General features: G+C 35.5%; 1 protein-coding gene across 1 annotated transcript; it reads left to right on the top strand.

Annotated features, from left to right (window-relative positions):
• Positions 1 to 1,687: 1,687 nt before the first annotated feature.
• LOC100250977 (E3 ubiquitin-protein ligase RKP) lies at positions 1,688 to 18,784 on the top strand. The gene is made up of 11 exons (XM_002276242.5): positions 1,688 to 1,827; positions 2,335 to 3,979; positions 8,108 to 8,935; positions 9,252 to 9,412; positions 9,696 to 9,834; positions 10,753 to 10,836; positions 13,148 to 13,429; positions 13,537 to 13,668; positions 16,693 to 16,892; positions 17,372 to 17,576; positions 18,025 to 18,784. The coding sequence occupies exons 2-11, from the start codon at positions 2,483 to 2,485 to the stop codon at positions 18,325 to 18,327; spliced, it is 3,831 nt and encodes a 1,276-aa protein (XP_002276278.2). The 5' UTR covers positions 1,688 to 1,827; positions 2,335 to 2,482; the 3' UTR covers positions 18,328 to 18,784.
• Positions 18,785 to 21,827: the final 3,043 nt, after the last annotated feature.

Consider the following 21,827-nt stretch of genomic DNA (forward strand, 5'->3'; position numbering starts at 1 on the left):
TATAATTATTTTTTAAAAGCTATCCTCATAAATTAAAAGAAAACAACTAAAATAAATTACCTGAAAATGCTATATTTTTTATTATTAATAATAGAAAACAAAAAATATTATTTGGTTGTCAAATACGTTTTCTATAATTTTGTTATAAAAAATATAAAACTATTTTATAAAAAAATTTCAAACAGAACCCTAATCTTTATTTTGACATACTTCATGTGTTTCTATTTAAAAAAATATAAAATAATAATGTGTTTCATATAAAATATAATAATTTTTACATTAAAAATTAATATATTTTATTAATTTAAAATTATTTTTATCATTGGGAAGGGCTTTTAGTCTCAAGATGAGTCCTAAGTCTTGTGTAACTTATAATTATTTAATAATGTTGTTATTATTATTATTATTTTCCAATGTCCTGCCGTGTAGGACAACAAATATGAAAATGACCAATTGACTGCAATATCATAATAAATACTACACTGAAGCGAATAAAGTGCCTTGCATTTATCATCACCTTTTATTATTTTTGCATGTATTGTAAGTTTGTAACAAAGCACGAGAATGACCGATTGATTGTGACATGGTGTAAATACCATACACACACCTATTGACATGTACAATTTTAAAATTTTGTATAAATCATAGCTTTATATCAACCCAAGGGAAAGGAAACGAGTTTAAAAAAGACAAAATGTTTGATAAACAATAATTAAATATGATTAAGGTGTTGTTTGTTTGTTTTTTATTTTTATTAAAAATAAATTACTTTTAAATTTTAAATAGTTCGGTGTTTTTATTTATTTTTATTAATTTATTACTTATTTTTTAAATTAAAAAAGTTAGTATTTTTATTTTTTTATTAACTTATTACTTATTTTTTAAATAGAAGTAGTTAAAATGTCTAGATTTTTTTAAATGATAAAAGTTAATATTGGTTGTATATTTTTATTTTTATTTTTTAATATTTAATATAAATAAATTATTAAAAAATCTATTATTATTATTATTTTATTTTTTCTCTAATATTATGTTTGGATGTTGAAAAATTAAAGGTATAAAAATAAAATTTAAAATAATTAATTATTTTTACATATTTCTTTAAACTAACTTTACTTTTTGATTAGATTAAATAATTTAAAAATATAAAAAATTCATAAATTTTAATTATATTTGATTTTATTCAAATTTTATATCAAATACAGAATTTAAATTTTTTTTTTTTTTTACTAAAAAAGAGTACTTCTAGAAAATCAATTATAGCCTAATTTTTTTTTGGAAGAATTAAAGATAGGGAAATAGGATGTGATGGTTGGGGAAAATTGTATTAGAGCAATAAATAGGATGTTGGACTTTGTTGATAGACATTTCCTGTTAAAGGGACAAGGCAGGAGCGTGACTTAAAAAATAAAAATTAGAAATTCTTTATTGTTTAGTCTCATGTTTACGTGTGAGAACCAGACGCAAGAAATTTCCTGGATAAAATATGAGGACAAATATCATTTGACCGAGTAACCGTTATAGCGACGGCGTCGAAGAGTGCGCATCCGGCGGGAGGTTAGCACCCGTGGCGTAGTTTAGCGACGTCCACCACGTCATCACCCAGTATCTTTCCACGCTTGCTTTACACGTGTCGGTTAGGTTCGAGTCAGCTGCTTTTTCTCTCCGGTTCGTTCATTTCCCCGAGTTTTGGCAAAACATAGAAAAAAAAAATCCATTTATTTCTCTCTCTAGCTTCTCTCTCTACACTTTCTTTCTCTGAATGGCGGAGCCTCTGAACCCTAGCATGTCTCAGCCGCCTTTACTATTGCAGGAGCGTCTACGCCTGTAAGTCACTCAGTAATTTCAGAAAATTCCAAATTTCGGTTTTAATTTTAAAAAACTTGATTTTTTTTTTTTAAATTTAAAATTTTGATGTTTTTGTTCTGAATCCGTGATTGTGGAATAGAAGATCTATTGCCTTTTTTTTTTGGAACTAGTTGCAAGTTTACAGAAGGCCCCAACAAAATCACAATTTATCATTTACTTTATCTTGTTTGGCTGCCGAGAAAACTGCGGGGAACAAAATGAAGATGAAAATGAAAATGAAATTGAAAAGCTAGAGGTTTAAATTTTATGTTGTTTTGTCAATAAGAGAAATGAAAGGTGAAACTGAACAGAGGTGAATAATTTTTAAGAGGATTATGTTTCACTTTGCTGTGGCGAAAACAACGGAAAATATAGGATTTTTTGTTTCCATTTTCTTTTATTTTTTATGTGGCTTCTTTGAAGCCAAACGATACTATGTTGACTGTGCGTGAACTGAGAGCACGTGTTGTAATTTTTATCTTTCAGGGTCTGGAGGGTGGTTGAATTATAGTGTTTTGAAGTTTGGGTGAAGTTGATAGGCAATTGTTGGAGTTTTCGGTGGAGATTCGAAATTGAATTTCTTTCCGTGGGGCTATTTTGTAATTTGAGAAATCAAAGTTTGTGCTTATTGCTGATGGCAGAGGACGGCCTGCGGACTGGTGGGCTTTCTTCTGGTCTGGCAGTGATATTGAATGGTGGGGATAAGAGAGAGAGTTCATCCAAAAGCCACCTTGTTTCGTATTGTGATGAATTTGGCCACCAATCTGTGGAGCGAACTCTTGAACACATATTTGATCTTCCATACAAATCAATTAGTCCATTGAATGGTCCTGTCGATACTAATCTGATTCGTGCTATCATAAAGAATGACTTCTTAAGATTTTATATAAATCCAGATGATTTAGGTAGTAATAGAGATGGAGTGTATATTGATAAAAGCAGTGGGTCTAATACAGTTGCTATTGAAGAATCTAGCATCTGTGGTGATATTCGAATTATCAAGCCACCTTTGCTTTTAGAAAGTCTTGGCATGTTTAGTAGTGCAAGGGCCAATGTATGTGTGTGGAAAGGAAAATGGATGTATGAAGTGATTCTAGAAACTTCAGGCATACAGCAGCTTGGATGGGCAACACTTTCTTGCCCTTTCACTGACCACAAGGGTGTAGGGGATGCCGATGATTCATATGCATTTGATGGGAAAAGGGTTAGCAAATGGAATAAGGAAGCTGAGACATATGGTCAGTCATGGGTCGTTGGTGATGTCATTGGGTGTTGCATAGATTTGGACAATGATGAGATCTCATTCTATAGAAATGGTATGTCACTTGGGGTGGCATTTCATGGGATCCGTAAGATGGGGGCTGGAGTTGGATATTATCCTGCAATTTCGCTTTCACAAGGTGAGCGGTGTGAGTTGAATTTTGGGGGTCGCCCCTTTAAATACCCTATTGAAGGTTTCCTTTCCCTTCAGGCTCCTCCATCTGCAAACTCACTTGCTACTTGCTTGTTACGGTGCTTATCAAGGTTGGTGGAGATGCAATGCATGGAAAGAGCTGAATTCAATTCTGTTGAGAAACTGAGAAGATTGAAGAGGTTTGTGCCACTTGAAGAACTTTTTAACCCTGTCTCTCGTGGAATATATAAGGAGTTCTTTGCTTTGCTAGATGCAGAAAGGGGGAGCATGGAATATGTAGGATGGGGTTCGCTTTTGTCCTTCATGATGGAAGTGTTTGGGATGCAGGCACCACATGATTATACAAGCTTAGATAAAGTTCTTGATCTCCTTCTAGAGTTTCAGGGGTCAAATTTGATATTGGAGCAAGTTATAAATGCCCTATCATGCAGTTGCAAGACAGCATCCTTGGTTCTAACAGAGTGCCCATACACAGGGCCATATTCTTATCTTGCATTGGCATGTCACATGTTAAGACGGGAAGAATTGATGTTACTTTGGTGGAAGTCATCAGATTTTGAATTATCATTCGAAGGGTTTCTATCATGTAAAAGTCCAAATAAGCAGGATCTTCAGTGCATGATGCCTTCTGTCTGGTGGCCTGGTTCATGTGAGGATGTGTCATATGAAAGTAACATGATGTTGACAACTACAGCTTTATCTGGAGCAGTCAGTAAGGTATCCCCTTATTTGTAGTGCTGATATTTCCAATTACATAGCTTTAATACATTTCTTGTTTCATTTATCTTTCATTTTGAATTTAGATCATTTGAATGTGCTTGAAGTGGTACAGTAGATTGAAAATGTGAAAAAGGGAAAGATGAAGATAAAAAACCTGTTGAAGCATAAACCTTATTAAAGTTTAAGGAAAATGGAGTTAAAGTAGGAAAATATTGATGTATAATGTATTGTGAACATTGAGGAATTGAAGAGTAAATATGTTACATAATGTTTGGTTTTCTTTTTTCATTTCTTTTTAAAATTATTTACAGTTTACAGTTTGAAGTTCTTGTGCTATGTTAATATGCAGTGATTTGTGCCACACCAATCTTTAATATTTGCACATAAACTGTTGTGTTAAAATGAGGAAGAAACATGGTGAGCCTTTTGTTCAATGGGGTTTTCTCTACTTATTGCGTTGCATATCTAAAAGAAGAGAAGGTTTCTTGGTAGCCATGTATATGTTCCTTTTTTTATCAAGTTCAGCAGGGGAATGGTTACGTTTTTAGTCACGTGGTGTGTTTGTCCCTTGGACGTTGACTGTTGAATAGAACATGTCCTAGATATTTAGTGAACCATATATCATTTGAAAGATTTGTTTACAAGGTGAACTTGGGCCTTTAAGAGGAAAAAACTTTTGAGGAATGCTTTGAAAGCATGAGACAAATAAAAGAATTAAGGTTGGAGATTTTTTTATATGCAAACAAGAAAATATAAAAGATGTCAATCAAATGGGAGGCACAGGAGGTATGCAAAGGATACCAAAACAGAAACAAAAACACCTCAAACAAGCACACAAAACATCCTCTCACTAACATACACTCGACCAATCAATAAAATCTAGCAAAAGAAAAAAAACCATCTTGAATACGTTGGCGAGTCAAATGGAAAAGGGTGCAAATAAAAGAGCCCTTTAATACTTGATCCGAGCAATGAATTCCATCAAGATCCCCAAGCTACTTTCAAGGGAAAAGAAACTCCTCCATTCGACTCTAAGGAAGAAGAGAAAGATTTCACCGAGAAGTTCCCACTTGTGCTAACCTTCCAAATCAGCTTATCTTATTCTCACTGCACTTTCCAAGCACTTGAAGCCTCCTAAGTAATTCCTCAATGCTGTGTACCTCCCAATCTCGAAACTATCTCATGAAACCTCACTAACGACCTCCCAAGCATTCACCACCCAAACCTCTTTATTAGAAGCAAAAGAGAAAAAGGACGGAAAAGAGTCCTTAAAAGGAGCATCCCCACACCAATCATCATGCCTAAATTTTGTTCTTCTTCCATTGCCAACCATAAAACTCGTTCTAGCCTTAAAGCTTCCCAACTTCCTCTGATCCCCTTCCACTAGCCAACACCATAACCCTTCCTCCCTACAAGAGAGCACCATCCTCTTGGTTCTTTCCCAAACTTTCCCACTATAACTTGTCTCCAAAGGAACTCCTTTTCCAAAGCAAATCTCTTATACTATTTTCCAAGGAAGGCTTTATTAAGAGAGGACAAGACCCTAATACTTAGACCTCCCAATTTTTTTTTTTTGGATGGATAAAGAAGAAAATATATTAAAAGAGGCGTCAAAAGAGCGACTCAAGGTATCTTTGCAGATGGAAGACCACTTGACTAGGTGAGATCTTTTCTTGAGGGCTCCTCCCCCCACAAGAAGTCCTGTTGAATTTTTTCCAATCTTAAAGCCACCACTTTAGGAATGACAAGAAGAGACATAAAAAACACAAAAAATAGAGATAAGGTTGGAGATTAATTGGATGCTTGAATTTTTGCTTGTTTAAATGCAAAGTTAAGTTCATAGTGATGAATATTACAGTTTGCTGAATACAGTAACCTCCAGAGGTTGCATGGTAATGCTTTTGAAAACTTTACTTAAAGAGTTCTTTTGATGAATAGATATTTCAAAGACATAACCATAGCGCTAAAATATTATGCGATGTCCTAGGACATGCTTTTGTCATTTCAAATAGAGTCAGCAAATGAATGCTTCTGAAGATGTCACTCAAAGTGTGGTATGTAGTTCAAGTTTACATCATGTGGTTGAAGTTCACCTATCAAAAAAAAATAAAATAAAAAAAATTAATGTGGTTGAAGTTGACTTAAAAATTGTAAGGTTATGTTATACATCATGTCAAATCAGCAATTTAATGGTTATGTATTTTTCAATTGAAGATTTTAGAAATGAAATTCTAGTCTGAAAAATAATATCATTTATTAAATATAACAATTCATTATATATCAAATTTAGATTAAACGTGCTCTCTGCTTAGTCTTGAAAGGTTCTCTGTTTCCCCTCTCATGTTAAATATGAATATAAAATAAATAAATAAGTTATATAACAAAACATTGGGTATAGACTGATTGCGGATTCTATCCAACTGCAGAAACATTGATCTGATTATGGATTCTATCCAACTGCAGAAACATTAATAAGGTTTGGAATGTGAGCAATACAAACCATGGAATTTGCACTTCTAACTACAAAATAGGTGTTTGTGCACTCGTATCAGTGCACAATAATCTTAATGTCAGCAATAAGATCTTTCATTTGGAAGTTATTGAAAAATACATGCAAATAAGTGTGAAATTCAATATGTTTGAACATGGATTGCTACTTGCTACTTTTACAAATTCGATTTCAAAACATGCTCGTTGAATTTAAATACATACCAGTAGAAATTTATCTATAAATAGAGCATTTTTTAAAATTCTCTTTTACATTAATTGTGATGAATATTTTGATGGTTCCAAATAAAAGCATTTTCTGTAACCTACTGCTGTTTCTTGTAGAAATTGTATTGTGATGCTGTTTGTTTTTCTCTGATAAGAAAATATAGCATACAAAATAGCACTGGAAAGAGGGTGAACCCTAGTATTCGGGAAGTATACACAGATTACCATGTAGCACCACAAAAGGACTAATAGTAACCAACAGGACAAAACAATGACCCTAAGAAAACTCTACCCCATATCAAGAACTGGTAAGCAACTCTCCCCATGAGACTTCTTATACCAAGAAACCAGAGACTTAGGAGGCTGGTTATCAAGAACCGATCAGCAACTCTCTCCATGGAACTTCCTACACCAAGAAACCAGTGACTTAGGAGGCTAGTCCTTTAAAATCAATCCTACTTTTCCAAGTCCAACCCCTCAAAGATCCTCCGATTCCTCTCCTTACAAGTGCTCCAAACAAACCCATAGGAGCTATTTTCCATACCCTGCAAAGGAATAAACTTCCCACACTATCTTCATTGAGATTTGGGTGATCTGTGTATGTCTCCTAAGTACTGGTTTTCAACCCCCAAAGGCCCTTAATGGACTCTGGTTTATCTTTGCATAATATAAAGCTTTTGTGGCATCTTCCTCTAAGGCCAAAATACTCTACACACCATGACACCAGCTATGAAAAAAATTCTCAAAGGAAGCCTGGAAAACAGATGAATCACAAAAAAGGTAAAAAGAAATAGAGCATATGGATGCTGGACAGTGATGGTGGATGCATGAATTGTCAACCAATTCTTCTGAATAGATCTCACTACATACTGATTAGGAAAGGGAAAGCCAAGTTGATCTATGCTAAAGATTCTTTCCAAAGTGGTGGCCCAAATGCAACTTTGGAGGAAACAAATGGATGAGTTCAGCAGATTATACTCATTTCATCAATTTTCAGAAAATTTTTAGTCTTGGATTGGAATGGTGAATTGCCCATCTATGGCTCCAATATTCAGCTTGTGGGCAAGTATCTATGAATGTAAATAATATTAACTGCTTAGACATTTATGTAAGATGTGTAATAATGATTGAAATATGTCTGATAAAAACGAAATGATTCATAAATGCAAAGTTCCATCTGCAATTTATATTTTGTGGTCTAATTGCTTAACTCATCCCATAATAATTTAGCATGAGAAAAGTTTGACATTATGGTTTATGAGGGTTAATTAGTTGTCTGCTCTGGATGTTTCTTGAATGGGCTTCTATGGATTATTAGAAGGCCAGCATCTTGTGACTTAATTGCTATCAAATTCAATTTCTTAAATTTCATGTTAATCCATAGCCATTTATTACCTGTTTTGTCTGCAGATTGAGGAGAAGCATAGGGACCTCTGTCGCTTAGTCATGCAATTCATTCCACCTACAATGCCACTTCAGTTGCCTGGTTCAGTGTTTAGGACATTTTTGCAGAATCTTCTATTGAAGAATAGAGGAGCAGACCGCAATGTACCACCTCCTGGAGTTTCAAGTAACTCTGTCATTGTTTCTTTGTACACAGTGATACTCCATTTTTTATCTGAAGGGTTTGCTGTGGGGGACAACTGTGGGTGGATGAAGGGCTGTGGAATTAATGCTGGATCTGATGTTGGTTTTCTTCATAGAGGTGGCCAACAAACTTTTCCCATGGGTTTGTTTCTTAAAAGTGATCCTCATCGAAGTGACATTTCTAGGCTTGGGGGATCATTTAGTCATCTGTCGAAATCACATCCTGTAACTGACCAGGAAGCAGAAGTGGTTAGGTGGGAGGAAGGCTGTATGGATGATGAAGAAACCAGAGTAACTCATCTTACTAGGCAGCACCCCTGTTGTTGTTCAAGTTATGATGTTGATTTCACCAGAGTCTCAAAGGATCCAATCAGATATACTGCTAAAGGTTCTCGGGGCCATTGCAGCACTAGTCCAGAGACATCTGCTCAAGTTGCTGCAGAATGCAGTGCAGGAACTCTGAATGATGAGATAGCGGATAAACCCAGCTCAAGTGATCAATCTGAACCTGAGTTTGATTATCGGCCAGTGCAACATATGAGGATTGTACCAAGGGAAAGTAATTTTTCTACTGCAACTTTAAGAGAAGAGGAACTTCTTGATGCTATGTTGTTGTTGTATCATATAGGTCTTGCACCAAGTTTTAAGCAGGTGAGATGATCATGTGGCAATCTTTCCTTCATATAAATGTTGATTATTTTTAGTATTTCTTTCAGACTCCTATGTTATTTAGTACTTGTTTGGCACCTCAATATTGGTGATACTATTTGGTATTGTCTGAACTGGACACAAACATATGCAGAAAAATCTTGAAAAATGGAATGGTAAGGGAAACTCAGAATACATGGTTGTTGTTGCAATTAATCAATTTAATCAATTTAATCTTACCCTCTGTTGATACTATATTTCATTAATTTATTTATGCTCTACACTTTTATAAGTTTGAAAGGAGTTCTTCTGGTTGTAGGCATCACATTACATGTCTCATCAATCGCAATCTATATCTCTTCTTGAAGAAACTGATAAACAAATAAGAGATCGTGCTTATGGTGAACAACTAAAGCATTTAAAGGAAGCTCGCAGTATTTATCGGGAAGAAGTTATTGATTGTGTAAGACATTGTACATGGTAAGATGATTCTTCGGAAAAGCTTGTTAGGTTCAATTTGTATGTATTTTTGATATCCATTTCTTCAGTATTAGCTTGTTTTAAGAAACGTATTACCCTTTTTCTCCTTTCACCTTTTTCCTTTTGCCAGCTCATGGTTTTGTTGCAAAATCTTGATAAGTTAGCAAGCTATGTTGAAAGATATATAATCACAAAGCATGTCTATTGATTCAACCTGCAACTTATGTATACTGTTGATATCCACATTCTCTGTTTCTTTTGGTCATTTTGTCATGTTTTGCAGGTACCGCATCTCTCTGTTTTCTCGCTGGAAGCAAAGAGGAATGTATGCAGCATGCATGTGGAGTGTTCAATTGCTTCTGGTTCTTAGCAAAATGGATTCCATATTCTGTTATATCCCTGAATTTTATGTGGAAGCTCTGGTATATATAAACTCTTCCTTTCTCATCTACTGGAAATAACTAGTTTTGGGTGTGGTCACATTCACCAATGCAAAACTTAATATATTATTATTATTTCCTTTAAGATTATGTAAGCTAACATCTCAAATATTGAAATAAACAAATACCAGGAAATACAAAATTGCATAATGATCATGATTCATGAACATAATCTCATGATGCTCTGATAAACTATTTTGGTCAGAGGACCACTTGCCTACTGCAAACTAGAAGAATTAAAAGAAGATTGGCTCCTAACATGGATGCTAAGAAGCAAGAATGGCACATTTAATGCTGTTCATCAGGTGCTCAGAAGCTCTTTCTCACCATGCACACCTCTCTACTCCAACATATTGGTTTACACCCTGAACCTTCCATTAATAATTAACTGGTCATTTTGCTTGTGGTACTGTGTGATAATTTCACTCCTTAAATGCCATAAAATCACAGCCCTAAGTTTTTTAATCAACTTCATTTTCTTGTCAATTCCCTCGTATTGTTTGTTCTCTAATATATAGGTAGGCCTTCATTTTTCTCCTCTTCTTGAATTTGTATGTGAGGCTATTAGCAATTTTTTATACTATTCTAGCATGATATTTAATAATATATGGGGATATGCATTGCTTCCATGAAATGCTTAGATTGAGAGTGAATACCTTTTATTATAATCATGAACTCTTGACTTTTTCCTGCCCATGTTGCTTTCACAGACGGTTAGTCACATGCTCTATAATACGTTCAAAGAAGATTTTTGTTTATTTTATTTTAATTGTCAACTTTACTGGAATTTGCATCTTTGCTCATTGTAGCATCAATATTTGTGTTTTCTTCCTTTTTTTAGGCAGACATAGTTTTGTTTTTTTTCTTGACTGCTTATAGTTGCTTTCTTTACAACAACAGGTTGACTGCTTCCATGTTCTGCGCAAGAGTGATCCTCCATTTGTCCCTTCGGCAATACTCATCAAGCAAGGACTTGCTTCATTCGTATGACTCCAGTCTTAAGCATTTCTTCTTCTTCTTCTTTCCACATTGGTTTGACAAGATTGCCAGGTCTAACGTATGGATGTATTTGGTATTAGTTTCTAAGGAATCTGTGGCTAGATGATTTCCTTTTGGAATATATGCTAACATTCATTGTGCTTTAATTTAATTGCTGAAACAAAAAGCTATTCTAATGTTACTTGTTAATTGTTGTCTCCAAATACTCCTGCACAAATTTGAACAGAAAAGGTTTTCATCATAACTATGCAAATTTTGTTTTAAAAATTGAGCAGCTAGGTCATTTTCATGGTACTTTACCTAAAAAAGAATGAAACTCTGTTGGGGGTGATTACAATATGATGCTAGCTAAGCCTCCACTAATCTGCCTTATGTTGTTCTGTTCTTTTTTCTCTTTTTTGTTTTAGAAAAAGAACTTTCATGGTTCAAGTTGTCCTTTTCCAAATAGTTATCTTAATTATGGTCTTGGAGGATGTCTTGCTTTCTATTATTCTTTCTTGATGTTAAGTTTTACATCATTCTTAAACAGTGGCGGAGACAGGAAATGGTATTTACAATCTAGTGGTAACAAAGGAATTCTTCACCTATTTATGAGAAGGGTTCGATTCCCTCTATGTGATTTTATTTTTTTTAAAAAAATTTCAGGGGGGCCATATGCCCCTCTTGAGCATGCATTGGCTCTGTCCCTGTTCTTAAATCTGACAATGGTATTGATCTTGAATCTTCAATTTAGAGTTGAATCTTGTATCCTTTTGGTTATATATGGGAAGATTAATAAATTTTTTATAGATCTTTGAGATGTTTGTGATAGGTCCTTTTTTAATGGTGGTAGTGGGATTGAGACTAATTGGATGTGTTTGTGGGTGAACATTCATGGTATGTTCACCTGAATAGTCAACTAGCATGTTCTACCTTGACATGATATGTCTCTTACCCTTCCCCATTTTGTTGTTTTATCACTATTAAATGTACTGGAAGATATTGCTAGGAGTATCTGATGTGATAATAGAAATTGCCTTTATTCCTTCCCCTTGGATGCTGATGTGTTTCAACAATTAATCACTAGGATTTTCTTGTACGGGGGCAGCCTTTCACATTTGTTCATTATCTATATTTTTGTGGATAATAGTACTGTTGCTGGATTCTGGGACAAAATTCAAACTTTATTGCCTCTTGGGAAGCTGTTACTGAAATGTTTTATGTTTTGTTTGGTGTCATCATAAGCACAATTCTGCTGGATTGGAGATAGATTTGTTATTCCTATATAGGATAAAGCTTATTGGGCCTCAATGGATCCCCTGCCTATCAATTGTTGAAGCTCCACTTTGATAGTGCTCCTTGGGCATCCGAGGCAACTGGGTATTGGGGGTTTGCTCAGGGACCTTGTCAGGGTTATTAGGGCTTCCTCTGAGCCTGCTAGCAGTGGCCTGATATTGAGGCAAAAATTTCTAGCTTTAAAGGAAGGCTTGGTGGTGGTGCCTTTTCTGGGTGTTAATAATCTCTGTGTGGAGGGGGGACTTGGCAATTGTTCTTTCATGGGTGTTCAGTGTAGGAGGGGGTCATGAAGATTTGATATCTGAATCATTGATTTTTTTGGAATCCTGGGTTGCTTCTTTTCTTGGGATCTGAAGTCAGCTAACTATGAAGATAATAAGTTTGCAAATATTGGGGCCACCTTGACAGAGCCGGCCCCCCCTTCTCTCTCTCTCTCTCTCCATTTCTCCCCCCTTTTCTCTCTCCCTCTCCCTCTCCCTGTACATGCAATTCTTCACATTCTATGAGAATAAGGAATGTTGCTCTCTCTTTCCCCCCTCTCTATGCAATTCTTCACATTCTATGAGAATAAGGAATGTTGCTCTCTCTTTCCCCCCTCTCTATGCAATTCTTCATTTTCTATCAGAATGAGTATGATGTCTATCATGCTCTTGACTTCCAGGCAGTTGCCTGAATCTTCCATATCAGAAACAGAGCCAATCAGACCCAATCTTCCATTAAAGTGGGTGTTCTTTAAAACTCTGATATGCTGCGTGGTTTGTTACATCAAACTAGTGTGGCGCATCAGAAAATTGACATTTATTCCTTTTTGTAGTTTTTCAAACAACTGGTTAATGTGTTTACCTCAAACAAATCTAAATTTTGATTGTGCTTATGCTTACACTACTGCTTCTGTGTGATCCATTATTTTGATGCAGCAGGTTCATTACATATGCTTTAATCGACTATTGCCTTTACCATGAGAAGTTTGAGTGTATTCAGTTGATCTGGAGTTCTAAGTATGTTTTTCTGTTCTTCTCAGGTAACTTTTGTTGTTACCCACTTCAACGACCCAAGGATATCTAGTGCAGATCTGAGGGATCTTCTTCTCCAATCTATTTCAGTCCTGGTACAATACAAGGAATTTTTGGCTGCTTTTGAGAGCAATATTGTAGCCACCCAAAGGATGCCAAAAGCATTGTTGTCTGCATTTGATAACCGATCCTGGATTCCTGTAACAAATATACTTCTGCGTTTGTGCAAGGGCTCTGGCTTTGGTTCTTCAAAGCATGGTGAATCATCATCATCATCTTTTGTTTTCCAGGTGAAACAATGAATCTTGAGTGTTGCATGCTTCTATTTCTTGTCTCTCCATAGAGGAACTTCCGAACTTAATTTACTTTTTAATCTTTTGCTTATTGATTAATAAAGAAATTGCTGCGGGAGGCTTGCATCGTCGATGACGAATTGTTCTCTGCTTTCCTCAATCGCCTGTTTAACTATCTCAGCTGGACAATGACTGAATTCTCAGTTTCAGTTCGAGAAATGCAAGAAAAACACCGGGTAGGTATTTCTTTGACTACAAAAATATTTTATCACGTAGCTATGCACAGTTAGAACATCAACTTGATTTGATTTTATCATATATTTTCTTTGATCTCTGTCTTTAGTTGTATGGTATGGGTATTCTTGACAAGATGAAATTGTTGTCTTCTTGTTTTATGCCTTGCATGTGGCTTTTATCATGCTCAGAATGAGCACTGTTGAAGAGGAGCTCTATAATGGAAAAAATATCTTAAAGAACAATCAATGTTTGATTCCTACAAGGAACCTGATAAAAGACTAGATGATATGGATTGATAGGCATAATGCTAATGTGTACTCTTGCTCCAAAATTCTTGGAATAGGCTTGCTGCTCAATGATGACAGTAGAATGGAGCATGCTTGCGGGAGCCTACAAACCTAGCTTTGGATGTACCATATCTGTGGATTGTCTTTAGTAGAGTACAGATGGCTAAAGAAAAAGCTCGATTAGTGGAGTAAAGATGAGTCATAGGTGAGGAGAACGTATGATTATATGGCTATTCCTATAGGATATGGTACATGGATCCTATATATGAAATAAAATATTGTGATGTAGGGAATGGTGTCTTTTTACTCATCTAACTTCCCTTTTGGGTGTTTGGTAGTTTGGTCTTTGACGTCCTGTTTAAATTCTCGTAAGCTCTGGTATGAACAGTCCTGTGTGTGTTTGATTGACCCTGATGATACTCATTGTCCTGCTAATGGTTTACACACGTTTTTGGTTGAAGTGGACTAGTTCCTGAAGTCGGATCTTGCGAGTTGTATCTGTGTCTTCCTTAATGTGGCCCTTTAAATTGTCCAAATGGTTTTAGATAAGAGTGTAAAAAATTGATAGGTTTGAGGGTATCCTTATGGGCTGAAAATTCAAGGTTTTCACTTATTTATTTATTTATTGTTCAACTACATATTCTGATAAAAAAAAAAGTCCAACTACGTAAGCTGAACTCAAATTAGGATTAGATCACTAGGTTGGCTTTGATGCTTGAATACAAAGTCTCTTATTGGCCCTTATCATAACTTGGCCTACCATTAGAGGGGAGCCTAAAGGCAATTGCTTTTTGAGATTCGATAATTGAATTTCATGGAGATTGGATGACTGGAATAAGTTCTTTTTGTCATTAGGGAGAAGAATTATTGTAATTCTATCATGTTTTTCTCACATTCTTAACCATTGCCTCTCTCGTTTTAAAGTTTCTCATCAGTGGCATCAAAGGTTGAGAAAGTGCAAAGGGATTTCTTTGATTAGGGGTTTAGGGTGGGGTGTGTGTGTGAGATCATCCCATCAATTAGGACCATGTGTGCAAGCCTACAATGGTAAGGGGTTTGCAAAGATTTCTCTATGGAATCATGTCCTCTTAGTCTTAGGGAAAGTGGCTTTGCAGGTTTCCTAGGGAAAGTTCTGCTCTTTGGCATTAGGTCATATTAAGCATCTATGAGACACATTCTAATGAGTTCAACATTAACATTTTAGTCATGTGGTCTCATTGTTGCCTCTGGAAAGTTATTGCACATCTTTTTTATGATTTTTGTAAACACGCTCACTTTGTGATGGGTGATGGGGTAAGAATTCGTTTTTTGGGGATATTGGTAGTGGGGGGATCAACCTATGTACTCACAATTTCCAAATCTTTTTAGAGTTGTCACAATTTGAAATCTTCCTATCTCATCCATCCTTGGCACATCTTCCCCTTTTTCTTGGAACCTTAATTTTTGTCTTAATCTCACTAACCTGGAGATAGAGAATCTTGAAAGACTTATGTTCTCTCTCACTCGTGCGAACTTGTCTCCATCCTTCCTAGATGCAAGAGCTTGGTCATTATCTTCTTTAGGCTTATTTATGGTAAAGTCCCTCTTTTTATCATTGTCCAATCTATTAGATCTAGTTCTTTTCTATCCTACTAAATTCATTGGGAAATCTAAAGTCCTATCTAAGGTCAAAGCCTTTGGTTGGCTAGTGACATACAAGAAGGTAAATAACATTGATATACTATAGTTGAGAATACCTTAAAAAGTCTTTAGTTACGATTGTTGCATTTTGTGCATGGACAGTAGAGAAATGGTGGATCATCTTTTTTTTATATTGTTTGTTAACTTTTGGGTTATGACATAGACTATTCAAACTAGCTAGTTTGGATTCTTCCTAGGAGTATATGTGACATGATGACCATTTCATATAGGGTTTAGGGAGCACTAATAGAGGGTCATGGTCCTTTGGTAAACCATTTGTCTCACATTGATTTGGATTGTGCGGTGGGAAACAAATTCATTTCTATTCCTCTTTCTGAGCCTTTTTCACCCTAGCTTTTAAGAGCACTCCTCTTAATGTTGTCCAACTTGATTGGTATTCTGTGTGTAAATCAAGAGGGTAGGGATAGCAAAGACATGGGAATTGATTAGGTTTCTATTAGAAGGAGATGTGTTAACCCTCTTAGAGAGATGAGATGCTCAATATTGTATCTCCTTACGTGGTACTATACTGATAGGTCTCCCTAGTATGTTGGAGGAGTTCAATAATACATTTTTTGATAAGGATTTTGTAAATAGGGGAAGATTCCTCATCCTTCTCATGCTCTATATTGTATCTCCTTACATGGTACTATACCAATGTATAGGTCTCCTTAGAATATTGTAGGAGTTCAATAATGCATTTTTTGATAAGTTTTCTGTAATTAGGGGAGGATTCCTCATCCTTCTCATTTACTTTTTTACCCATATTTTAATGCATACTACATAACTCAAAGTCCTAGACCCATTTCCATTTATACTTGCTTACTTGCTTCTATAGAAATTATCAGGCATTTCATTTATATCACTAGTAGGAAAATTGAGGTTTTGTTCATGTCATGTATACTTCATATTTGCTCATCTTTAAAAGTTCATGCTTGTTTGAATGGAATGCATCTGTCCGGACTAGTCCAGGTTTTCCCCCCTTCCTTGCCCCATCCTTTTTCCTTTCCCCTTTTCTACATCTTGGGTGTAATTATTTTAAAACATACTGTGCAGGTTTTGGAGTTTCAGCAACGGAAATGCAGTGTAATATTTGACCTCTCATGTAATCTTGCGAGGGTATTGGAGTTCTGTACCCGTGAGATACCTCAAGCATTCCTGACAGGAGCAGATACAAACCTTCGTAGGTTAACTGAGTTGGTTGTTTTTATTCTGAACCACATAACTTCAGCTGCAGATGCTGAATTTTTTGACTTGTGAGTTCCTGTGCAAGTGAATTTTCAATCATTTAATTTTCATTTTTGATGATTCCCACAAATTATCATATAGATTCCTGGTACCTTGTGAGAGAAGCAATAACTTCGTTGGTTGCCTGTGGAGAAATTTTCCTATATGGGTACTGGCATTCTATTGTCCCCTAAATTTTGGAAACCCTTCCTCCTTAAAATTGTCTCCACTTCTTGGTGTCCTTAGAGGTTCTTAAAAAGAGTGTTTATTTATAAAATGTTTTTAATCTTGGAGTTACTTTTGCAAGGAGATATCTGTTCTTTTCCTTTTCTTTGATGTTTCTAACCTTAACTGCCGTTACTTCTTTGTTCTCATAGACTCAACTTTTTATATATTTAAATGAACCAGAGCAATGACCTGTATTAGAAAGGCAAGTGATGTGGGATTGTTGCAGATCTACAATACATTTTCTCCCTTTGCCTCATTTCATTGTTTGTTATCACCGCAGATCCCTCAGACGCCATGGTCAATACCCAGAGAAAGTAAATCGAGGCATGATTTTATCACCTCTTGCTGGGATCATCTTGAATTTGTTGGATGCTAGTGCACAGACAGAATGCAAGGCACAGAATGATGTTGTTGGGGTGTTTGCAAGTATGGACTGTCTTGATACTGTTCATTGTGGATTCCAGTACTTGCTAGAATACAACTGGGTTAGTTCTGTCATCTTAACTCTCTCTCTCTCTCTCTCTCACACACACACACACACAACTGGAATGCCTAATTCTAGATTGCATAAAGCACCCACTGTGCCTTTGCAGCTAAAATCCACATGTTCATCTGTTGATAATGCTCAAGCAGAACTGCAAATTGGGCAGGCTCAACCTGGGCCTAAATCCAGTAGTGAACATGCTTGACTTGAAGTTTATTAATACATTGGCCTTGGGTTGAAAGATCCGAATCTGATCCAAGGTTAGGTTTGACTAGGGGCAAGAGGACTTGGCCAAACAACTCAACCTGAGCTTGGTCTAATGTATTTTTATAGTACTACATGCAAGGCAATATATATGCATTTGTTAAGATGAGAAATGGCTCTATAGCCCTATACATTCAGCTTCTACAATATTTTCTTTACAAATTTCTTGTTCTTCAATTTTCCAGGCTGGATCCTTTAGAGGAGACACGTATCTTGCTAAACTCGCCCAGCTAGAACAATTCTCGAGTCTCCTTATCAGCCAAACCAGGTCATGGGAAGTGGAGAGCACAGCCTGTGATGGTGAAACAGATGGTGATGATGTCGTGTGCTGCATCTGTTATGCTTGTGAAGCAGATGCCCGGTTTGTCCCCTGTTCCCATACATCTTGCTTTGGCTGCATAACCAGACATCTTCTTAACTGCCAGAGATGCTTCTTTTGCAATGCAACTGTTGCAGAAGTTGTTAGAATGGATGGGAAGACAGCTTAAATTAAATTTTCTGCCCTTCTTTTTGCGATGCTTCATCTGTCACATTATCTGATTATTGGGGCGGGTTGATAAATCCGGCTTTACCATCCAGATTGCTTGAAGGTTGCTGAGATTCTGCAGATGTGTGAACAGAAATGACAAATGACAAAAGAAAAAGGAAAAATGAAAAAAAAAAAATCAATAGTTTACTCTTAGATGCTTCAATTAAAAGTATGATTATATCGGTTTGTATATGGGTTTGTGAGGGCAGAAATCCGGAAAGAAAATGGAAAAATTTGTTATGGGGTGGTTGCGAATTTTGTAAAGGGCGTTTAGGGTATTATTCTGTAAATATGAGATGTAAATTGGAAGGAAATCTTTTGTTTTTGGTTCTCCCAAGTCCTGTAAAAGAGAAACATGTTTTGGGGAATTCCATATGGTTAGCAAAGGAATCAATATGCAAAATCGGTATAAGCTATCCAGACCCGTCTCACAATGCAAAAATCACTCATCTTCTTGTTTGCTTGAATCGTTTTAAGATTTTCTGTATTTGCAGGACTCAAAATCAAATGAACTTTAAAACTATAATGCCGTAAAATTGAGCAGATTTATTTATAGTGTTTGCTTAGACAAGCGGTTTGCAGAGCTAAGAAAATAAAATTGAAAAATCACGGGTTCTAAATGCCAGCTTTAAAAATATTATGAAACTATAAGATATGATGATAATACTATCAACCAGTAACTCTAAATGCCAACTCTTAAAACTGGTTTCAAACCTAGCCTAATCCCCTCCGAAAATTCTGGGCCAAAACCTAGCCCAACCTGCATTAAGCCTCGCCCAATGTGTCGGGACTGAGCTTGGATTAAATTTTGGGTTATTTGATTAAAAGGGATAAAATCATCCCTATTTTGTAAAACTAATCCTCTACTTTTTTCACCCTAAAAATGCCCATTTTGGACAAAAATGCCATCATTTTTTTCTTGCAAAAACAATAATTTCTTTTAAAATACGTATGTAAATAATGGAAGTATTGAGGGGTATTTATGTCAAAAATGTGTTGCACTTCAAGTTCAAAGATAGGAGAAGTTAATTTTACAAATTTGGGATGATTTCATCTCATTTAATCAATTAATCCTTAATTTTTTAAGCCCAAGCCTAATACACCACCCGGCCTGAGTTTGGTCCATGAGCTAGCTTGAGCATGCGACATTAAGGCTTTATGGGGTGACACCTTAACTCAATGAATAACTTATGACTAAGGTAAGGTGAACGATTAAGGCAAATAAGGACTTGTATAAGGATTTTGATTGCCTTGAAGATAAGCACATGCTCTTGGCATGCATGAGTAGCACATGGCTCATGTTGCTAGCATGCATGGGCATTAGGTGGCATGAGTGATGCCCTACCAATGACACATATGAGGGCTTCAAACATTGGCAAAGGTGGTGGTGACCCTTTCCAATGATCATTTGGGTCATGGTATGTGGTGCAACCTACGGGTGCAATGACATGAGGTGTGGATAACGGAACAAACATGAATTGATTGCCTCAAGTTGGACATGATATGGATGTGGGAACACATATGGGCATGGTTGGCACACCTAAAGGCCAACATGGAGCAACATAGGGTATGAGCTAAGGGAAGGCTTGACACTAAGGCACATTGCTAGGTGTGTAGGCTAAGAGGGGGCTTGGGACGCACACAAGCTGCCTCAAGATGCATGCAAAAGCCAATAAGATGCATAGTATGATTGGATCAGATTCATGGGTGGGTTAATTCAAGATAGATCAATAAGTTGATTCAAACATATGAGTTGGCTCGGTAGAAACATGGACTAAGATATGAGGTGAGACATTTGGCTTGTGTCAAACATTTCTCTTAACCATATGGGCATGTGGAGCAACTATGTCCCTAAATGCATAGTGGTTCTATTGAGCTTGGACATGTAGCAACAACATAAGTGTGGAGGCAATTTCAAATGGATGAGACAATTAGTCAAAGATATTTAAAAGTTAAAACTTAATTTAAATTTTGGTTGTAATTTGAAGTTGAATGTTTGTTCCTAGACTAATAAGAATGGTTGGTGCAACTGGTCAATATATAGATTGTTAGAGTACTTTTTGATAGCAATGAACTCATCAAGGAGATTGTAAGAATCTTGTTAAGAGTTTTATCTTATATTTTCTATAGGGAGTAAATATACAAGTTGAGGATTGAACCCCGTAAATCTAGTGTGTGTAACTTTTTTTAGGGTGACTTAGAGGACATCCTAGCACTAAATAGACTTGAAAATTTTGAATAAATTTAAAGGAAAGGAACATGCTTGTGACATTATGCATGATGGGATTTGTGAAAATTTTGATATACTTAATTGCCAAATAAACTTTTTATCATACTTTAATACATAAATGGAAGTAGTGTATCAAAAAATTGGGCTTAGGTTACCTCAAACAAACCTAATTCAACCTATTAACATACTTAATGTTATGGTATAAGATTGCCAGAGCATTACGATATATATTATAAGATACAATGTATATATATGATATGATAAAAAGAAAATAGACAGTGAAAGTAGAAGGAAAGAAATAGTTGAAATAAAAAATTTAAAGTCAATAATTTATTTTTATATATTACTTTAAATTTATTTGACATATTTTAAATTTTTTATATAAAGGTTAAATAATTTGAAAATGTGTATATATATATTTTTTAAAAAAACTTTATTATTATTTTATGTGATAAAACTAAACATAAAAAATTGATTTTTTTTTTCCTATTTTAGCATTTTCTTTATATCAAATCCGGGATAAGAGAAGATAAAATGTTGTGTGATACTAATATAATAAAAAAGAGGGTTTTTTAAACATGTCTACCCCAAGAAGTTGCAGTTATCGACAAAATTAAGAACTTCCTTAATTTTATCGAAGAACTTTAAAAAAATTAGTTTTTATTGAATAGCTTCCATATCAATCTCGTTTCAAATAGTTTTATTAAAGGTAGAATTTAATAACTCAAAAAGCATAATGCACCTATCATTCTTTTTTCGTTTAAACACGTTTATCATATTCGTCCTAATTAAAAGTGACAATTAACGTGTGGACCCCGCATTTCGATGGCTCGAATGCGTTTCCCACTCGATGGCGAAACTCGATTTTTATTTGAAAAATTGATTTTTATTGATTATTTGAAAATGATTTGGAGTCGCCACTTATTTTTGTTTTATTTTTAAAAGGGTAAACAAAATAAGAAAGAAAAACCCTAAGTGTGACTCCTTATTTGGAAAAGGTGATCTACGAAAAACCGAATGGGGCTCGGGGGTCAGGTTACTTATCGGGAAGGTACGGTAAAGACCGTAGCACCCCTCTAAGTCCCTAAAGTCGGGTCTCTACTAATAAAATGAAGCAATCATGACAATTGATGAGAAAAACAATGAATACCAATATGACCACACACTGAAAGCTCAAAACATGCATGAGAAATGATCAGAGTGAGAGAGATTGCATACCTTGGTAGTGG

Source organism: Vitis vinifera, chromosome 7, assembly GCF_030704535.1.
Source record: "Vitis vinifera cultivar Pinot Noir 40024 chromosome 7, ASM3070453v1".
NCBI lineage: Eukaryota > Viridiplantae > Streptophyta > Magnoliopsida > Vitales > Vitaceae > Vitis > Vitis vinifera.